Source organism: Aptenodytes patagonicus, chromosome 5, assembly GCF_965638725.1.
Source record: "Aptenodytes patagonicus chromosome 5, bAptPat1.pri.cur, whole genome shotgun sequence".
NCBI lineage: Eukaryota > Metazoa > Chordata > Aves > Sphenisciformes > Spheniscidae > Aptenodytes > Aptenodytes patagonicus.
In genome coordinates, this window is record NC_134953.1 from 55319293 (window position 1) to 55337397 (window position 18105).

The window sequence follows — 18105 nt, forward strand, 5'->3', positions numbered from 1 at the left end:
GTAACTGTTAAACAAGCTCCTCATTCCCATCACCACATCTTCCTCAACAAAATTGCCTGCAAGAGGTAGGCATAATTTAAGAGCTTTAGGACAAAGTCCTGCAGCCCTCACATCCGTGAGCGATAGCAGAGGGATAATACAGACAAATAAGACTTCAGTGAGAAGTGACTTTGTGAGAAAGTGTAGTAACAAAATGGGTGTTAAATGCTTTTCTTTCTCGAAAGGGTAAGAAAGAAAATGACCAGTCCATTTTAAGTTCCATAGACTCGTCCTTGTCTGCAGTTACATAGGAAAGGGAGGGAGAAAAGTGTGTTTATTGGTGTCCACAGCAGTGTCCTGGTATGTGCTCCTTGCGGTAGTGGCTTAAGGCAGTGAGACAGTCCACATCCTTCTCCTGCCTCTGGCCACCAGCCCTTCCCCGGAGCAGCAGGATTGCTCCCCCTGCATGTCCCTCCAGGCCAGCTGCAGCGCACTGGCTGATGAAGAGGAGCTGTGGTGGTCTGGTCTGCGGAGAGCTGGGGTGCGGACCTTGGCCGATTTCTCCTGACTTCTCCTACCAGCCTTTCTACGAGGGTGACAAGCTGTGGCAGAGAGACAGGATTTCTCCACTGACATTTGACAGTCCCATGGGTGCTTCCTTCCTCAGCCAGTCTTTAAAGCCTTCTGCTCTTCTGGCTACTTCAATCGGTCTGCCACACGAGGTCAGTCACCGCACTGAGATACTCCACTTGAAAAAACACTTTGGAAAAACACTGTTCCCACAAGAATCTCAGGCTCCAGTAAGCACTGCTATGAGTAACTTATGCCTAGGAAAGTGTTGGGGAAAACTACCCTGGCAAAAACTACCCTCTGAACACGGAGTCCTTCACAGGGACAAGGAGTCCTCAGAGTTGGCTCTTCTTCAGCTGGGTGAAGGCTGGTGGGAAGAAGGGAGGTGCCATGCGATGATGGGACAGAAACTTGATTGGGAGGTGATTTCAGTGGTTCCTTTTATAAAGGATTCTGTTATAAAGCAGTATATAACTACATTAGAGTATCCCTGAGCTCTAGACTACACAGTGTTCAAGAAATACTGCATTTTTTGCATGTGATAAGCTCTATCACCTTCAATGGAACTCGATCGGAGCCCATCGAAGCCCGTCGGATTAGACCATCGGAGACCGTGGAAGAACTGACTGTAACGTTAGAGTTGTACTTAATAAAACTAAAACAATGTTTATTTTCTTTACAGAATTAAGCCCCAGGTACTATGGCAAATACTTTGACTCTAATTAAAGCTTACAAATTAAAATAGCTAATGAAAAATGCTGCTTAAGAGACACTGTCTAATTTTCTAGTCATCAGTTTGCCTTTGGAAAAAACTACTGTCAGAAGTTTCTGGAAAACAGCTGTTCAAGTACCTGATAAATAGTAACAGTGACATGACACATGGGAACTAGCTTTCAGTTGGGATGAACCTTGAATGAAATTAAAGACAAATAAAAGGATAAGTTTTCAAATTTGGAGGAATTTCATAGACATCCAGCAAAATCCGTACAGATATACTCCATTTTCTGCCTCTTTTTTTTTTTTTTTTTAAACTGAACAAACCTCTTGGAGAATTCTGACCTGTGAACACTTGTTGAGCCCCAAAATTCACCATTTTTCCCTAGCAAATAACCTCTTTTTTAAGTAAATGTATTTGTTTATGCATCTACAGTGAAATGCTGTAAAATGAATATCGATATGGTAATGCTTTTTATCTTTTAGATGTTTTGCTCATTCTGCTTCTTTTGGTGTTTCACTAATAGCATTCAGTCCCTCCTCTTGAGTGGTATGCTCAGGAGACATCACTGAGTCAAGGATTATTATACATACTAGATAACTAAGTGAGACACTTTTAAAGAATTGCTTGTTGATCTCTGCAGTGAATTTACAGCAGTACTGTAGATTTGTATTAACAGTTTTAGGATAGGCTGTTGACTGCACAGCAAACCTTGCAAATGCTGACAAGAGGGTGATAACACTGCTTTACCTTTCTCTGGCCAGTGGCCCTCCTGAAACTATTCCGAGGCCCTCAGAAGCAACTCAAAACCTTTGTTACTGAGAATGATAGCAAAACACCTTTAATAAAGCTCATTTTAATAAGTTTTTGCCCATATCTTGTGCAAGGTTCAAGCCATCCACTGGCTGATTTGGCTATCAATTGCCTTATAATTCTATCGTGCACCTCTAAAACATTAGCAAGATTAAGTGATGTTGGAGTGATACTGATGAGTAACAAAGTGCATTAGGATTCTGAAAAGATGGTTTCTTTTTACTGGGGCTAAATGAGCTGTGGAAATGCTAACAAGATACGGTGACTATATCCATTACATAGTGCTTGCTTAAGTCAACAATTTAATATGACATCTTATTAATAAATTTAAACAGAATGTGAGTTACATGCTGCTGATTATTAGAAGCTACTTTATAGTTACATGGAAACCAAAACTCCTCCCCCCCCCTCCCGGCCCTAACATTAGCTCATAAAGTGCAAAGACAAGAGCATATTCAAGAATCCAGGAGACACTAATAACAATAAATAAACTAGCGATGAAATAAACTAGCTACACCCTGCACTGCAAATACATTTCATCCACAGTTCTCACACTGATATATTATGTACACAACCAGTAAGGAATACAGTAAGGGGGCAAAGCTCACTGCAGTCAATCGGTTGCCCAAAGTCACACAAACCTCCCTCTTCCCCTGTCTTGGTAGAGAACTTAAGAATGTGCTTTAGTTCACTAAACCAGGTAAGAAAGCTCTCAAGTATCCAGGACAAGGACAGGTTTAGGCACGTGATAAAACCCATCTTTCTAAGCTAGGCTAACTAGAAAAGGGACTCCAGGGCACAAATCCAGGACTCTGTTTCCAGTAGGAAATTCAAAGTCAGAGTATCTGGTTCAGTAATATGAAGCTGTAATATGAAACAAGGCCTCCTGTAACACCAGAGAATTACACAGGTTCCAAAATCCGCTCCCATTCATCAGAAATGGAACTTCCGTGTTGTTCAATGGAGACCTCAAATGCCAGAATAGCACCAGAAAACCAACCAACCAAAGTTTCCAAACCCAAAACCTACCCCTGCAATGTGTTTCCTAAAGCAGCTAACCCGCTTTGTGGAACATTTTCTAAGCAAGCTGAATTTCCAGTCTCTGGAGTATATTTCTTGACTTTTCAGACAGTTTAGAGCCATGTGCAAAAATACCCATGCAATTGCTGCAGCGGCATATGCAAAGATAGCACTGTAGAGCACAAAGGGTCCCTTGCCTGGCTGACACACAGAAGCATATAAAGGACCTACCCATCTCCATAGTCCTCTCTGTGGGAAATGCTTCATAGAGATGACATTCATCTGGCTGCTTTCTATTTTCCGTCACCAAGGAACACTGTCAAAGCCCAGAAGTTATGAACAAACCCATCATTCTTATGCTCTACAAATGCCAGAACAGTAACACTGTCAGTAAGAGAGCCCTGACTCATCTGAGCCAGCACAGGTGCCCACACACTCCAGTATCTGCATCACAGATCTGTGCATAATCCATCCAGTCAGGAGATACAGCTGGGACGTGTCATCAGAAAAGTGCTGGTTATCAACCCTACTTTGGAAGATTTGGCCCTCAATATAAGGACAGAGATATAAAGACTAGTTAGGGGAAGGTCACTGTTGTCCCTCTACCATGGATGGTCTCAGCACCATTAAATCCTGCTGTGGCCCTAAAGGCTACCAGTTTGAGGATGACGGTGTTTTCGCATCTTGCTTTAGTTAGTTCATGTTCCCTTTAGTGCAGAAATAGCAACAGACTGCAAAAGCCAACATAAAACAATCTTTCTTTAACCACCATTTTATCATCTCAGAAGGGAACACTTGTGTATTTTATTTTCTTTAATGCTGTTGCTGAGTTAATTGGGATAATCAGACGGACTTAATTAAAAGCCAGTCACAATTGCAGCATGTGAGAAAGGTGCCGTAGCAACAGCCTTACTGCAATAACTCCTTGTTAAATCAGACTCCTATCTTGCAGACATTGCTGGACTCCAAAAGACAGTAATTACAGCAGATGCAACACATGGTTTTGAAATTCACAGTACAGTCACTTTCTATCCCTAAGAAGAGTTTATTAATTGTAACACTTATCTGAGGTTTGTCTTTATCAGCGTTAATCCGAGTCCCACATGAAAATTCCCAGGCTATCAGCTGGGGAAAAAATATTCATCGTGTTTACTATTTTAAGCCTCTGAAAATTAAATTCCACATCATATAGGGGGGAAATTGAAATAATAGGAAGACCCATAAAGAGTTTAGACAGCTGGAATAGGAGAGGCCCATTTTAGGATTAGCAGTGATGTAGCTGATGAGAATGAGCCACTCTGGGCGAGCTGCGCGTGTGAAATGCATACATCATTGGCTTGTACCCTGCCTGGCTCTAAGTGTTGTTGCTTTCTCACTTCCCTAAGCAATGAAAAATGCATCCCAAAACAACAGCAATGATAATAATAAGCAATGTAGTCATTTTGAAATATAATAGAACAGATGGCTTTCAGTTTTTCAAACAAATATGTCATGTCATGGTGTAGCAAAAAAAATAATCTAATAGTTAGATGCACAGGAGAACTACATGATGCTTCTGATAAATGATCGAGTGCCTGAATGAAGCGGGAGGCTGGAGGAGGGCTGGGTCCCTACAATTCAATCCGGGCAAGACAGAGATTATGGCAGTGAGCTGGGCGATGCAGCTGGACAGACTGACAGAACCGGGCACTGACGGAGAGATTGCAGCTCAGCACGAAGAGAGGGACCCACTGGGGAACAGCATTAACTTCTGCACTGCTCCCTCAGGGACTGTGGCAAACAGCATTTTCGCCACCTGAGGCTGGCAAAGAAGCGTGTGTGTGAACTTTGTCACCGCTACCCCTTCTCACCTTCTCACATTGCAGTATCCTCTCCATGGGACTGCCCTTATGATTGCTTGGAGTCTTGCCATGTATTCCTGAAGTCTCATCGTGGGAGCAGGCTACACCATTATCAATCACAGCTATTGGTAGGTTTCGGGGGGAAATGCAAGGACTTGGTGTAACCTCTGGAGCTGTTAATGCTTTGACACGTGGTTGTCCGAGAGACCCTCGTGTCACACAGCTCGTGTGCTGATGTTCCCCATTCTCCAGGCCACAGCTGGAATGGCCCTGCTATAGAGAAGGGTCCTGTAAGTAACCCCTCACCTGTCCCAGCAGACACTGAACCAGAGCGCACCAGACTGTGACTTCTGCAAAGCACAGATGTCCCCAGGCCTTTGGGAAAGATTTACAGCTGACTGTATTTGTTCTGTTTTAGTACCCAAAATACATTTGCCATTGGATATTTAGAGAACTGTCAACATAGTATGAGTTCTCCTTGAATAAAGCAATATTAATTAAAGGAACAGACACCTTCCTGGGATTTCAGAAATTAAAAAGCAATTTTTTCCCCCCCAATAATCCAAAAGAACCACTTTCTTTGCATTGGAACAAGTGAAAAACATGGTTTGCCAGATTCAAAGATCAAAAATATGATCTTTTTAGGATTAAAGCTGCAATAGGAAACGGAGATCAAGAGCCAGAATATTTCTACAACTTGTAAATCATGTTCCTGCTTCTCTTTTACAGCTGCTCCTGTAAAAACAAAGACCTTAAGCATCCCTTATGGGACGCTTACAACAAGTCAGAGGTGTTCCAAGGATGTTCTGTGCCCCAGACAAAGGAGCAATTCCAGGAAATGGGAAGACCCCACGGGATGAAGAAAAAGGGCTGAATTCCTGGCAGAGGCGGTTTCCCTGCTTGGAGCTCAGTGTGGCTGCCCGGTCAGTGCACTGGCCATCTGAGCCACTGGTGAATATTCAGCGCTGGTTTTGAATGTGACACCCGAGGCAGCGTGCACAGCTGTCACTGTCACATCTTTTAGCTTCTTGAGGTGGCTGTAGTGTTTTCTCTCCTCAAATCCCATATAACACTTCACACTTGACACCTACATTGCCCTCTCCTGCTGAAGTGCAGGTACGCTTGTTCCTGTGTGCTGACCCTCATTTCTGTACAGCTGCCAAAAGCCATCCTTGAACATACTCTCTTTCATCTTACAGCTTAAAATTTTGCCTGCAGCCATACCACTGCCTGCAGTCAAATCACCTAAGGCTGAGATCTCATGTGAGCTCTCAGGCTCAGAAAGGTTAGGCATAGTCCGTGCTTGGACAAAGGCTGCTGGGAAGTGAAACCAAACATGACAGCCCATCTTGGAGCTTAATGGTTGTTTTCTTAGCTTCTTTTAAGTCTTCTTATTGCCTGGGTTAACCATGGCAATTTGTTTTTGTTTTTGCATTTGTTTTTGCTGCTCATGCAGCCTTTGACCCCTGAAGCTTGTTCCCTCTCTCCCTACAGACTGCAGGACCTGTCCTGAGTTTTCAAAAGGCACGGTATTTTATCTTTTATCTTCTACACTGCCATCATGTTGTTTCCAGGGAGCTCCATCTTCTGTGGATGTGGCTTCCCTGTCTTTGGCTAGACCAGTTCTACTAAGCCATGCATCAGTAATCAAAACTATCATCTTTACAAGATAATGAAGACATTTTCTGGTGGAGCGATTCTTCAAAACAGCAGGGAAATTCTGGTCCGCTGTTATGGTATCTGCAATGCTAACAGCCCTGCCGGGAGGCAGAGATGCATAAGTGATAAACTCAGCTCAGCAGAAGTGTGAAGCTTGGTAAAGTCTACATGGCCTGAATTACATGTGAATAAAGTTGTTCTCACATGCAGTTACTCAGAATGCATCATCATCTGGAGAAAGTCTGAGGGGTCATCATCGGGTGATTAACTGTAGGGACTAAGGGGATCTCTGCACTGCTGGAGAATATACCTGCAGAGCTGCCGCTACTCTGCATCTAACAGGCTGCTCTGCCAAATCTTATCCGGTGTTGCGAGATGATATGTGCGCATTGTACTACCTGTGAGATGATATGGCAGAAGGCTTTAATTGATCTTATTATCCTCTCTCAATTTCCAACCACTGTAGAGTACAAGAAAACTACCACGGTATTTTCAAATTTATATTTTCCTAACAATATGCTTATGCAATATGCAATTTTGTCTTTTAAACTTGTTATTTGTTAGAGGAGTTGTTGGTCTCTCTTGTCTAGTCTTGGCCTTCTTTACCTGGAAACTTGAACAAGGTAGAGCAAATGAACACGCATCAGAAAACTCCAGATGCAGGAGCCAAGAAATTGTCTCACTATGGGATCTTGTAGCCACTGCTTACCTCAGGAAAATGAGTTAATAGGCATGTCTATTGTTGGGTCTGACAAAGAAATGTGCCACTTTCTGAAGGAAAATAGGCCTCCTGTGATGCTAAAGGCAAATAGAATGTCCATATGCCTACAGACATCACTTGGGAGCATTCAGAGAGACACTGATCACAAGAGGAGTGGCTCATTCTCATGTCTCGAGCACAGGTTGATAGACTTGTGCTCTCAAGAGCTTTATAGAAACGTGCCTGTGAATGATGAAGCAGAGGCCCTGAAGGAGGATTTCTACGGAGCTGTTACTAACCCAAGCAGTCTGGGCCAGTGGGAAGACTTACAGACTGCAGCACTACATGACCTTTCAGAGATTGATGAAGGTGGATTTTCTTTTAGAAGAGAACAGAGAGGACTGTAAGGTGAGAATCAGAATGAGATTCAAAATCCAGAAGGAAAAATAGATAGTTTGATTTTCCATCATCATGCATTTGATGAGGACATATCTGAGTAAATCAGTGGCCATAAGCAAAATTCAGGAACATGTTATACAGCCTGTACGCTGGTATACGTGGCTATAAAAAAACCAAAGTAGTAATGACCAGGTCCATGTAGGAGATGATTGTCATGGTTTCCTAACCTTGCAGTCAGGTTAAAAGTAAAACCTATAGGGGATAATATTGGACTAGTTTGAGGTAGGGACAGGAAAGCAGTATATTTGGTTTGACTGACAGGTCGAAGAACAGTACAAAACTCAAGATTTTCCTACTCTATCCTTCAGAAAGCTGAGGGATATTTTTAATCAGCAACAAAGTTAGCTTTAAAAAACTCCTCACACTCACTCAAATTACTCACACAGTACTCCGAAGTAACAGTATGCCATTGAGGACAGTGGCATTTGAATAACTTTAACACTAGAAGTGTTACCTTCAGAATAATACAATACTATCACAACATTCTGCAATACTCTTTGTGGAAGGGATCATGAAGGGGATCCTCTACCTTCTTAAGAACGAAAGCAAGAAAGGTGCCCTGGTTTTGTAACTGGGATGAAGGAGTAGATCGGAAACTTCTGCCAGAGAGATGCAATTTTTTTTTTAAGTGTTTTTAAAAGGAACCCAGATAATACACTGAACCACATTACTTTGAATTTGAAGGCAGTTTAGAAATCAAGGTTTTATGTTAGTGAAAACAATTTCTGCTAGAGAAAAGAATCTGGTTTGCATCACCATCTTGGAGGCAAGACCTTCTTCCATTCCACATCCCTCTTCCTGTGGTCCTCCTTAGTTCTCTCCTGCTCCCCAGACAGGGTCTGCCTTCTCTAAGCAAATCCCCCCTGAAAGTTCCCTTCTCAAGAAAATCATACCAATGTGAAACCATTCTTAAAAGTTTGTATCTTTCTACCACATAAAAAGAAGACAGCTAGACAGACTGTTCTTTCAGCCTTTTCACTGCATTGCACATTTTTTCTGAGTGCCATATAAAGCTGACTGTCATCTGTTATCCTTCAGCATTCCCAAATTATCCATTCTGGGTTCCCAGAGCAGCACAACAGCATCCAGCCCACGACCGTGACTTCCTTGGCACCACCACCACCACCACCACCACCAGCTCTTTCCTCTCGGCATTCCAGTCCGCGCGCAGGCCAGAGGAGGGGGACAGGGCATCCCCCCCTCCTGGAGCTACGTCAGCAGAGGGAGAGGGGAAATGCACCCAGTGCTACATCCTGCCTGAATCACCAGTGGCCACTCATCTGCCATGACAGCTGCACTTCCAAAAGCACTTACGTGGCAGTATCTTGTCGAAAACATCCTTAACATTTACAGTGACATTTTTAAAAAAGAATGTCAATGCCTTGCTCCATCCAGCTGCAGACTAGAGGTCTTTTACAAATCTGGTGCTTATGAGTCCGAGTCCTTTCAATCAGATTATGCTCCCAAATCTTTTTTTTTGTGGTGAGACACAGCCCTTCCTGAAAATGTTGCCCTTGACGTCATTCCCTTTCTTTCCAAAGACCATATCAGGTTGGTCCAATCCATCACCCCAAGACTGCGGGCTGGTGCAAGTAGGAAAAAGTTACAGAGAAAAAAACCACAACCCAACCCCCCCAAAACCCCCAAATACAGATGCCAAAGGAGCTATATGGAAGACAGAACAGTACCTGCTCTGACGTAGTTTATCTGTCCTCCATTCAGTCCATCTCACGGATCAAATTTTATTATTTGCTTTAAATAACTACATAAAGCAAAGATTTAGCCAAAGCTTTCTCATGAGCTTGAATCTTCATAGGTTTCCCTGTGCCTTACCTTTGTCCAGGACCGTTGGAGAACACCTAATATTCTCACAGTCCTAGTGAGAGCCATTATGAGCCAGCAGAATCATGATGCATCCTTATGCAGTCCTCTACACATTGGGCAGCGATGGGATTAAAATGCTGCATTCCTGTACCCACCTCACTCCCAAGCCTGGCTCCTGGTGATGTTGATGTCTCTGTATTGCAGGAAAGGCTTTAAAATTCAATCCGTTAATTTTATTGGGCATTATAAAATGTGGCCGAAACATGAGAGTGTTGTCTCCATAGTGCTCTAAGGTGATAGCGTCTTATCCTTCCTGGGTTAAGATGTTGGCTAAATGGTTGATGCTATGCTGCAACTAGAAAGGCTTTTTTGTACTACCTAGATAAGCATCTCAAAGAGCTATTTAATCGGTATAATAATACTCCTCCTCCTCCTCCTTGTGCTAAATTCCATGTTATTGTTTAGCAGACATTGGGAATGACACATTTAGCAGGATATGTGAAATTCTTGCAAAGGAGATACTTCAAAAGTGTTTAACAATTGAAGCATGGCAGTCTCCATCAAAACCAGAAGACAGCTTAAAACTTCACCGGCAAAAGCATTTCATTGCAAGCCACCACCAGTATCTCTGGTGCAACGAAATCAAAGGAATGTGGTGTGCAAAAGATGTTACCAGTTTGCAGATCACAATGCGGCGATCAATGTGGACTGCCAGAAGAAGGCAAAAATGTTTCTTTGCTACTAGGAAGCAGTCTTACCTGCAAACACAGGAACCATGATAAGTTCCAGAATTATTCTACAGGAGAAAAACCCATAAAGGCGGAGAAAGACAAGAACAAAAATCAGTAGCAGAATAACAGAAGAGTACTTAATAACAAAGAGCTACCCTTACCAGCTGGAGTCAAGAGAAGATGAATGCCAAAAAATGGTACCTAAGCTAGCAAAGGGGATGGGTGTTACAACTGGCTCCTATGAGACAGAATCACAGGAAAAGGAACGCAAAACGTTGGCATCAAACCCAAAATGATCACTTGTGAAACTAGAAGACACAGGAGTTCAGAAACAATAAATAGGAAAGGTAAATGGTCTCCATTCAGGTTCTTCCTGGAAATCAAAACTGGGTGAGCAAAGATGAAGCCAAATGGAAAAGTAAAATGAAAATAAGGGGACATGACTTGTTGACTATAAAATTTAATTTACATCCAGGATTAGAATCCAACCAGGTGGACTGTCATGTAGTGAACAGCTGGAATAGAAAATCAGCCACCAGTGCAAGGAATTGCTGAATGAAATCCTGAAAAAACTGACAGTGGCTTTGAAAATACAACTGTTGAAAGCAGAAAGAAAAAAAAAATCTGGTATCTTGTGCAATCACCAATAAGCGCACTAAGGCTCATGAAGAAAAAGAGATTTACTCCAAAAGCTTTGCTCTGCATGTTGTGACAAGCAGCCATCACCTGGGAGCAAAACCACAGGAAGTGCAGTTATTATAACAAATAGTGCTAGATGCTAGAAAATTGTCAGAAGTCTGCAGTGTCTCCATAGTGGATGTTTATCATCCTTCCCACAATATCTCTGACATAAGAAGGATGAAGGGCCCGAAGGCAGAAGTCCTAAAGAACAAAAGCACCTTACCTTTGTCCTCATCCCCTAGGACTGTAAGAAGTCTCTCTCCTATTTTCAATCCTGAATTGCAGAATTTATTTCCCACAGAGGGAAATGAAGGTGATGTGATGGAGGCCACAGGATTACATGTGCAGAGACATTTAAAAAAGGGAGGAAATGCCAAAATGTAACTATAGTAGAAATGTCAAGGGTTTGGGAAGCACATGAAAACATACACAAGGAGGCCTGCCTGTTCTAAAACCTGTAATTCAGCTGCTGTGGCCCAGGTTTCTGCAAAGAATCGTACAATTTCAACACAAATGAACACTGTTCCCTGTTAGAGTTGCCAAGTTTATACTTGAGTATTCTGGTTAACTGGCAGTTAACTGGAAGTAAAAAGAAGAAATCGATATTGTAGACAACCTGAACAGGACTGATAACACTGGAGAAGACGGAACAATGGAGGAGGATGGAACAAAGAAAAGAGGAAATACAGTGCCACTTAATGAAAATGAATTGAAGTTGAAAACATTATTTTTCAGACATGCAAATAATCTCAGATGCCAAAACAGAAAATATGCTACAAGTTTTGGATAATGTGAAGAGCAAAACATACCAACACTATAAAAAAAGTGCCAAGTTACACCTAGCACAGCCAGTATCCTCAGTCCTACAGAAAATGGAAATATATTACTGAGCAGTGATGCCAGTCTCTAAATTAATAGTGCTGTGCATACAGAAGACATGCAGGACTTGCAAGACTTTAAAAACAATCAACCTTATCAAGGCAACAATGAACTCGAAGAGGCTGAAATGCCACTGGAAGAACATGAAGAGGCTTTGTTACCAGAATTCGGAGACGGTAGTTTTGAGGCAGAAAATGAGGTGCCTTTAATTCCTTGCAGAATAAATGAAGCTGAAAACTCCACTGCAAAAGCTATATTGTACCCACCATCTGTGGAATACCTAATGCAGCACCTTTGGAGGCAAAAGAAAGTGAGGAAAAAACCCATCATGATAGTGCTCTTTTTCTTTCTTCAAATCTACAGACAAACTGCCCCAGCTTTCCTGAAAGTTATTAGCATCATTGTGGTGGGAAATTTCAAGTAGTCCAAAAACATAAAATATTTTTTGCTTAAAGCATCAGAAAAAATTAAAGGTAATTCAGCTCAAGTAATTTTACTCAATTAACTGAATAGTGGTTTTGGTAATGGGAAGAATCAGGCAGGAACCACATCTGGTTGTGTCAGAGCCAAACAGAACAACATAGAATATAAGTGAGAGGAAGATAAACCAGGAAAAGTTCACTGACCGGAGCAGTCTGTGGTGTTTATGAATTGGAACGTATAGCGTGAATTTAATTTAATGTAAAAATTTACATTTACAGCTCTCAAAACCATGCCTGCTCTCTGTGATGTACAAGTTGCAGTACGTAAAACATTTCTGTGCTTGGCTTATTACTGTTTGCTTGATGGAAAGTACAACATCTTTTTTTATACCTGCATCTATTAAATTCTATCTTAAATTCACATCGCTCGCTAAGTTTTCTGGTCTTCTTTCCCTTATAAAGCACAGGTACCCGCTAAGTTCCTGGTGGTAGGGACTGACGTTTGGCTCTCGCCAGGCCAGGTGCCCTTCCATTCACAGCCTGGTAGACTGCTTTTAAGATTCCTGGGTGGCAAGCCCATAACCAGTCACTGCGTGCTCTCCAAACAGTTAGTTAGAGCTGCTGCTAGGAAACTAAATTTTAACACAGAAGGAGTTCTGAGCAGATCCAAAATATTCTTAACTCTTTATTTCCTTAACTACCAAACCTGTGGGTCTCAAAATTTATCACTAAAAGATCACCTTATGAGGACTGGTCTCTTGGACCAGGCAACGTGTCCTCATTGGTCTTATCTACTCTGCGTTTGAGCGGAGAAAAATATATTGCTTTAAAGGCAAGAAACACAGTGATAAGTAAGTATATATAAGTGATTTTTCATGGAACACAAATACACAAGATCAGCATGCAGAGTTTATCTTATAGCAGCTTAAGAAAAAAACCACAAAACAGTGAGACGTTTTGGGCATTATGAACTGAGAGCAGCTGCCGTGAAGAAGCAAGAGGCCCCAGATTGATTCCTATTTCTCTCAGAACAGGATTTCTCATAACTTCTGACTGTGTGTCCTATCCCCAACTGTTCACAGAACAGGGACTGCAGCAATGTGCCAGAAATGCCAGGGAGAGGACTTCCGATTGTCTTCAGGTCATTCTGTCTCCTACACACCTCCTGTGCTTGTATCCTATTAGCGTATCAGGGAGTAGCCTCAGGACGTGGTATAAAAGTAGCCAGAATTTTATACACTTCCAGGGTAACTTGGCTCCTCTTTGTGATGGTACGGATTTTAATTTTCACATGGAAAAAATCAAGAATTTGTAGAAAATACCTGCAAAAGTCTGAGAGCAGCAAGTATTTTTCTACTCACTCAATAATAACTCAAGTCATAATCAAAGTTACATAATCACTTAAAGTGTCATTGAATGGCTAAATGTTAATTTACTTTCCTCCTCAATTCACCAACTCTTCTGCATTTCTTGACGTACACCATTATCTGTCTCAGGGCTTTCTGCAATGGCACTTGCCTCGGAAACTGGGGCTTCGGGGAAGCCATGTGAGGTCAGAGAGATGGTTGGCCAAAGCAGAAATACCCGTTTCCCTGCTGCCTTTCCGGCTGTGTGAGGCGGGGGCACTCACCTCGGGGCAGGCGTTCCAGCCCCTCATCAGCAGGGTGGAGATGGGCTTGGGGATGGAGTATCCGATGGGTGGGCGGATGTGGTGGTACGCCATGTCCGCCGCCGCCGCCGCTGCAAGCGAACAGCCCGGCAGAAACCAGTTAGCACCCAGCAATCACACATGTTCCCAGGAAAACACAACCTATTTACTACTGAAATGCACCCCAGCAGGTACAGAAATGCCAAACCATCAAACCTGTAGGTAAAGACTTGCAGCTTAAAAGAGGCTTTCCAATCCATAGCGTTTGTAAAGATAGCTAAGGCAGTCCATAACCGTGAATGGAAACACATTGCTGTTAAGACTGAGCATGGGTGAAGACAACCTAATTTAGCTTAAACCCTAAAAAAAAAAGGCCTTTGGGAGAAAAAATGAGTTAACCTTCAACTCACTTTTTAAGAAAATTATCATCTCCATTATTAAGACAGGGTGACAGGTATACTCCAGTTGCAGGTAAACTGGTAACAGACTCAGATCTCTTAAAATAACCCATAGCTAGTTCTGTTACAGTCTAAGACAAAAATTAATTCTAAGTATTGCTTTCATAAAAATCTAGTGAGTGCCTTTTTATAAGCGCAAACCACTACTGACTGAGACAAAATTGCCAAAATGTTTTCCTAACTGGGTTTGCATGTCTAGTGAGTCCAAATACATTGTTAATCCTTCTCATTCCTTTTGAGCAAGGTTTTTTCAAGTAAAAAAAAATGTATTTTGAACTCATATCAAAAGCTAAGTAAAATCCTTTCTTTGCCTGACACTTTAAAATGATGTGATCATAGTATGTGGGATATGCAGGGAACTGTAAGATTGCAACCATGAGATTGTAACAAGAACGGTCTAATTTTTTTTAACCATACCCCACTCTCATCACAGTATTCATCATAAGAACAGATTAATTTCAGCCATTGTCTGTCCTCATTGCAGCTTTTGCCTGCATAATGATGTTTTAGAATGTTAATATCAGATAAATCCTGTGATATTGTAACTATATGTAGACAGAAGGGGCAAACACAGTTTGCCTAATTTTGATTCCACTCTAACAACATTTTGAAGGCATGACTCTCATACTACCGGATTCATCTTTTGCCTAGCAGAGACCATGAAAAGAGGGCAAATGCAGATCAGATTAAGATAGCAATGAAAAATGCTCCATTTTTTTCTGCCAAAGGTAATGGAAGTGATATATTACCTATTGGCAAAATTTCATCTTACCAAAGTTAATAAGATTTGTTCCATCAGTTTAATGGGGTCAGGATTAGAAAAAGAAAGGGAGAAACACACTGTGTGCCTCTGTGTACTTCTATGATACTTTACAAAGTTTGTTTGTGCCACTATTATTTGGGCTCTCCTTTCACTGTCAGTAGGCTTTTTCTTCAGCTAAAGAAACATATTTGTTAAAAAGTACTTTAGAATGGATGAATTAAATGACAAGAATCCATTCTTCTCAAAAATGAGTAAACCAAAAAAGAGTTTGGGTGGTCCCCAAAACTCTGAACTTAGTGATACTTTCCAGCTCTACTGTGTGATATCCTTGAACCTCTGAGCATTTTCTGGTTTGACTGGTTGGTCAGATCCTGCTTTTCTTCTGGGTCAGAGCAACTATAAGCCATGAGAGGAATCAATGACAACCGACCTACAAAAATGTTATTTCAATTTGTTCTTGTTTGTGGATCAGGGGAACAACTGTAGTAACTGCAGAATGTTAATCAACATCTCCTATACTGGATACCTGTATGTTTATAATCATAACATGCCATTTCCTCGTGCAAGTGTCATCTTTGCATTATTTTTGCTATGTGGGATGCAAGAGTTCAGTTTCTGAATCTAATTTCACATCTATAATTTCCTGACGTCTATATCCCTGTGTTTCCCCACAAAATGCTACTCAAAGCTTACATGCTGACAGTTTTACAGGTGTGAATTGAATGCCACCTGTGGAAAACAGCCAAGGAAGAGGATCTTCAGATATCAGAGGGTGTCCTCTTGCCCCCAGGCCTTCCAAAACGTCTTTTAAATGGAAGATTGTACACCAGGTAACTGCCAACTTCTACTTCCACATGCAGACTGTGCCTAGAGCACAGAAGGATGCCTTTGCAGTCATGCCTTGTGCAAGCATACATGAGAGATACACAATGCACGAATAGAGAACTGAGCCACAGTTCTCAGGCAAACAGGGTGGGATCAGCCTGGGAACCGTTCATGGGTTTCTAACTCGATGACAGACCCAGTCATCTCAACTACAGCTCAAGCAAGTGGGCAACAAACACATCAGTGCATCTGCTGAAGAACCTGCATCCCAGCCACGCAATCCCCAAAGGAAAACAGTGACAACAAAGACAAAGATCAAACACATCATCCACCTGCACTGATCCGCAAAACGACTCTCTTTGCTTACGTAAGCACAACCCTGCTGAGATGATGCAGTGTTTGTGAAATATTTCAAAGTCATTTTTGATACATGCAAAGTTTTACTTATTGATTCCTTCCTTGGTTTGGTGGTTTTTTTTTTGTTTCTCTTGGGGGAATCATTAAATTAAGGTTCACTTTTCTGCTGTTTTGGGATTATACCTCCATTAAACTCCTTTGGATGCCTCTGTGATGTTCAGAAGGTCAGCCTCTCACGCGCAAAAGGTAGCTGTCACGAATATCATTGGCAATTAGTGCGCCAGCTTTGTATATGACCTTCTATGCTGTATTAGCTGGTTTTCATATCTCTTTATTTCTAACTACTAAAGTGATGCAGAAGCCAAACATCTGACTCAATTCCACTTCAGGTTCTAGAAATAAAATACCATTAGCCGTGAACCTGAGTTTCAGTTCTGAATCATTTTTGTGTTTGTGTTCCTTTTCCACTGGTCCTTGTTCCATGGCCATTTAACTGAAGATCAAACTGTACATTCCTGGGTGCAATTCTAGTACACCATCATCCATATTATCAAAGCCTTCTACAAGGTTACCATTTCTAACATTAATCTCAGTTACTTCTGAATTAACCATTTTACTCTGTTCAAATTACGGTCTAGATAGGACTAGAAGACTCCAGAGGAGTTAAAGCTCACTGGAGCATCACAAATGAAATAAAAGGCATAAAAAAAGGTATAGGAGTACTGTTTCTCCCCCCTCCTTTTTTTTTTTTTTTTTAATTTATTACATTAACTGAATGATAAGGTCCCTTTATCCTGACTTCCATGGGCTTGCTGGCTTTTTGTTTCTGCAGCTTTAAAGAGAAGCATTTTCTTGTCCCTTCTTTGATGATCTTAAAGGTCTTTTCCAATCTAAACGATTCTGTGATTCCATGATTCTAAGGAATGGCTTTACAATCCCAACACCAATGTGAGAGGCAAAAGGCCTACAATTAGAGTCACTTGTTCATAATCCTAGAACCAGACAAGGAATTTTAAGTTATGCAGATCTGTAGTGAGTAATATATGCGATTATAGTGGGATAGTTCTATGCTTTTCACTGAATGCATAATCTTAGCACTTAATAACAAACTTCAGTAAAATATTGGTTAATATTACGCAGTGGAGCTATTTCTCTAGTTCAGAGAAATTTAAATATTAATTCATTGAGCATCTTACCTGGTTTCAGGTGAGCAAATGGAATTTCACCTGTTAACAGCTCCCAGAGGCACAAAGCATAGCTGAAAACATCGGCTTTTATGGTGTACCTTGTACACTGGGTGAACACCTCAGGGGCCATCCAGCGTAGGTTCTGTGCATCAGGAAACATCGATAATACATTAACAGTGTTTACTTCCTCATATACGCATCTTTTCCTGTATTTGTATGTTTCTTTTCCTTTCTTTTCTTATTTCCTTGCCTCCATTGCTTCATAAAATAACTGGTAAATTTGCCAGGAAAAATTCTCACCTAGCTTGCAAAATCTAGGCAGCATATTATTGCACATTATACGTAACAGCATTAGTATAGTAGCTGTCTCAACCCCATAAAGCCAGACTGATCAGGCTTTAAACATGAGAGTAGTGCTAGAATAAAAGCAGAACACCCAGCCTCAAAGTCTGGAGACCACATCATAAGGTCAGAGCATGCCATATAATACCAGTTAACTACTACTCCTGGTAGCTGGTAGATGGAAAAACTGACAACTGCGTTGGGTTGGTGCCTTCTCTTTTGGGCTCTCACT

The 18105-nt window shown here is 41.6% G+C and overlaps 1 protein-coding gene across 6 annotated transcripts in view; it reads right to left on the reverse strand.

Annotated features, from left to right (window-relative positions):
* The window catches only part of LOC143161194 (serine/threonine-protein kinase TNNI3K), a 100330-nt gene that overhangs the window by 20180 nt on the left and 62045 nt on the right, over window positions 1-18105 (reverse strand). For all 6 annotated transcript variants that reach the window (XM_076339907.1, XM_076339906.1, XM_076339905.1 and 3 more), the window contains 2 exons: window positions 17541-17673; window positions 13924-14033 (listed from right to left, as the gene is read on the reverse strand). In XM_076339907.1, coding sequence (XP_076196022.1) covers window positions 13924-14033; window positions 17541-17673 — 243 coding nt within the window. The remainder of the gene's footprint in view (window positions 1-13923; window positions 14034-17540; window positions 17674-18105) is intronic.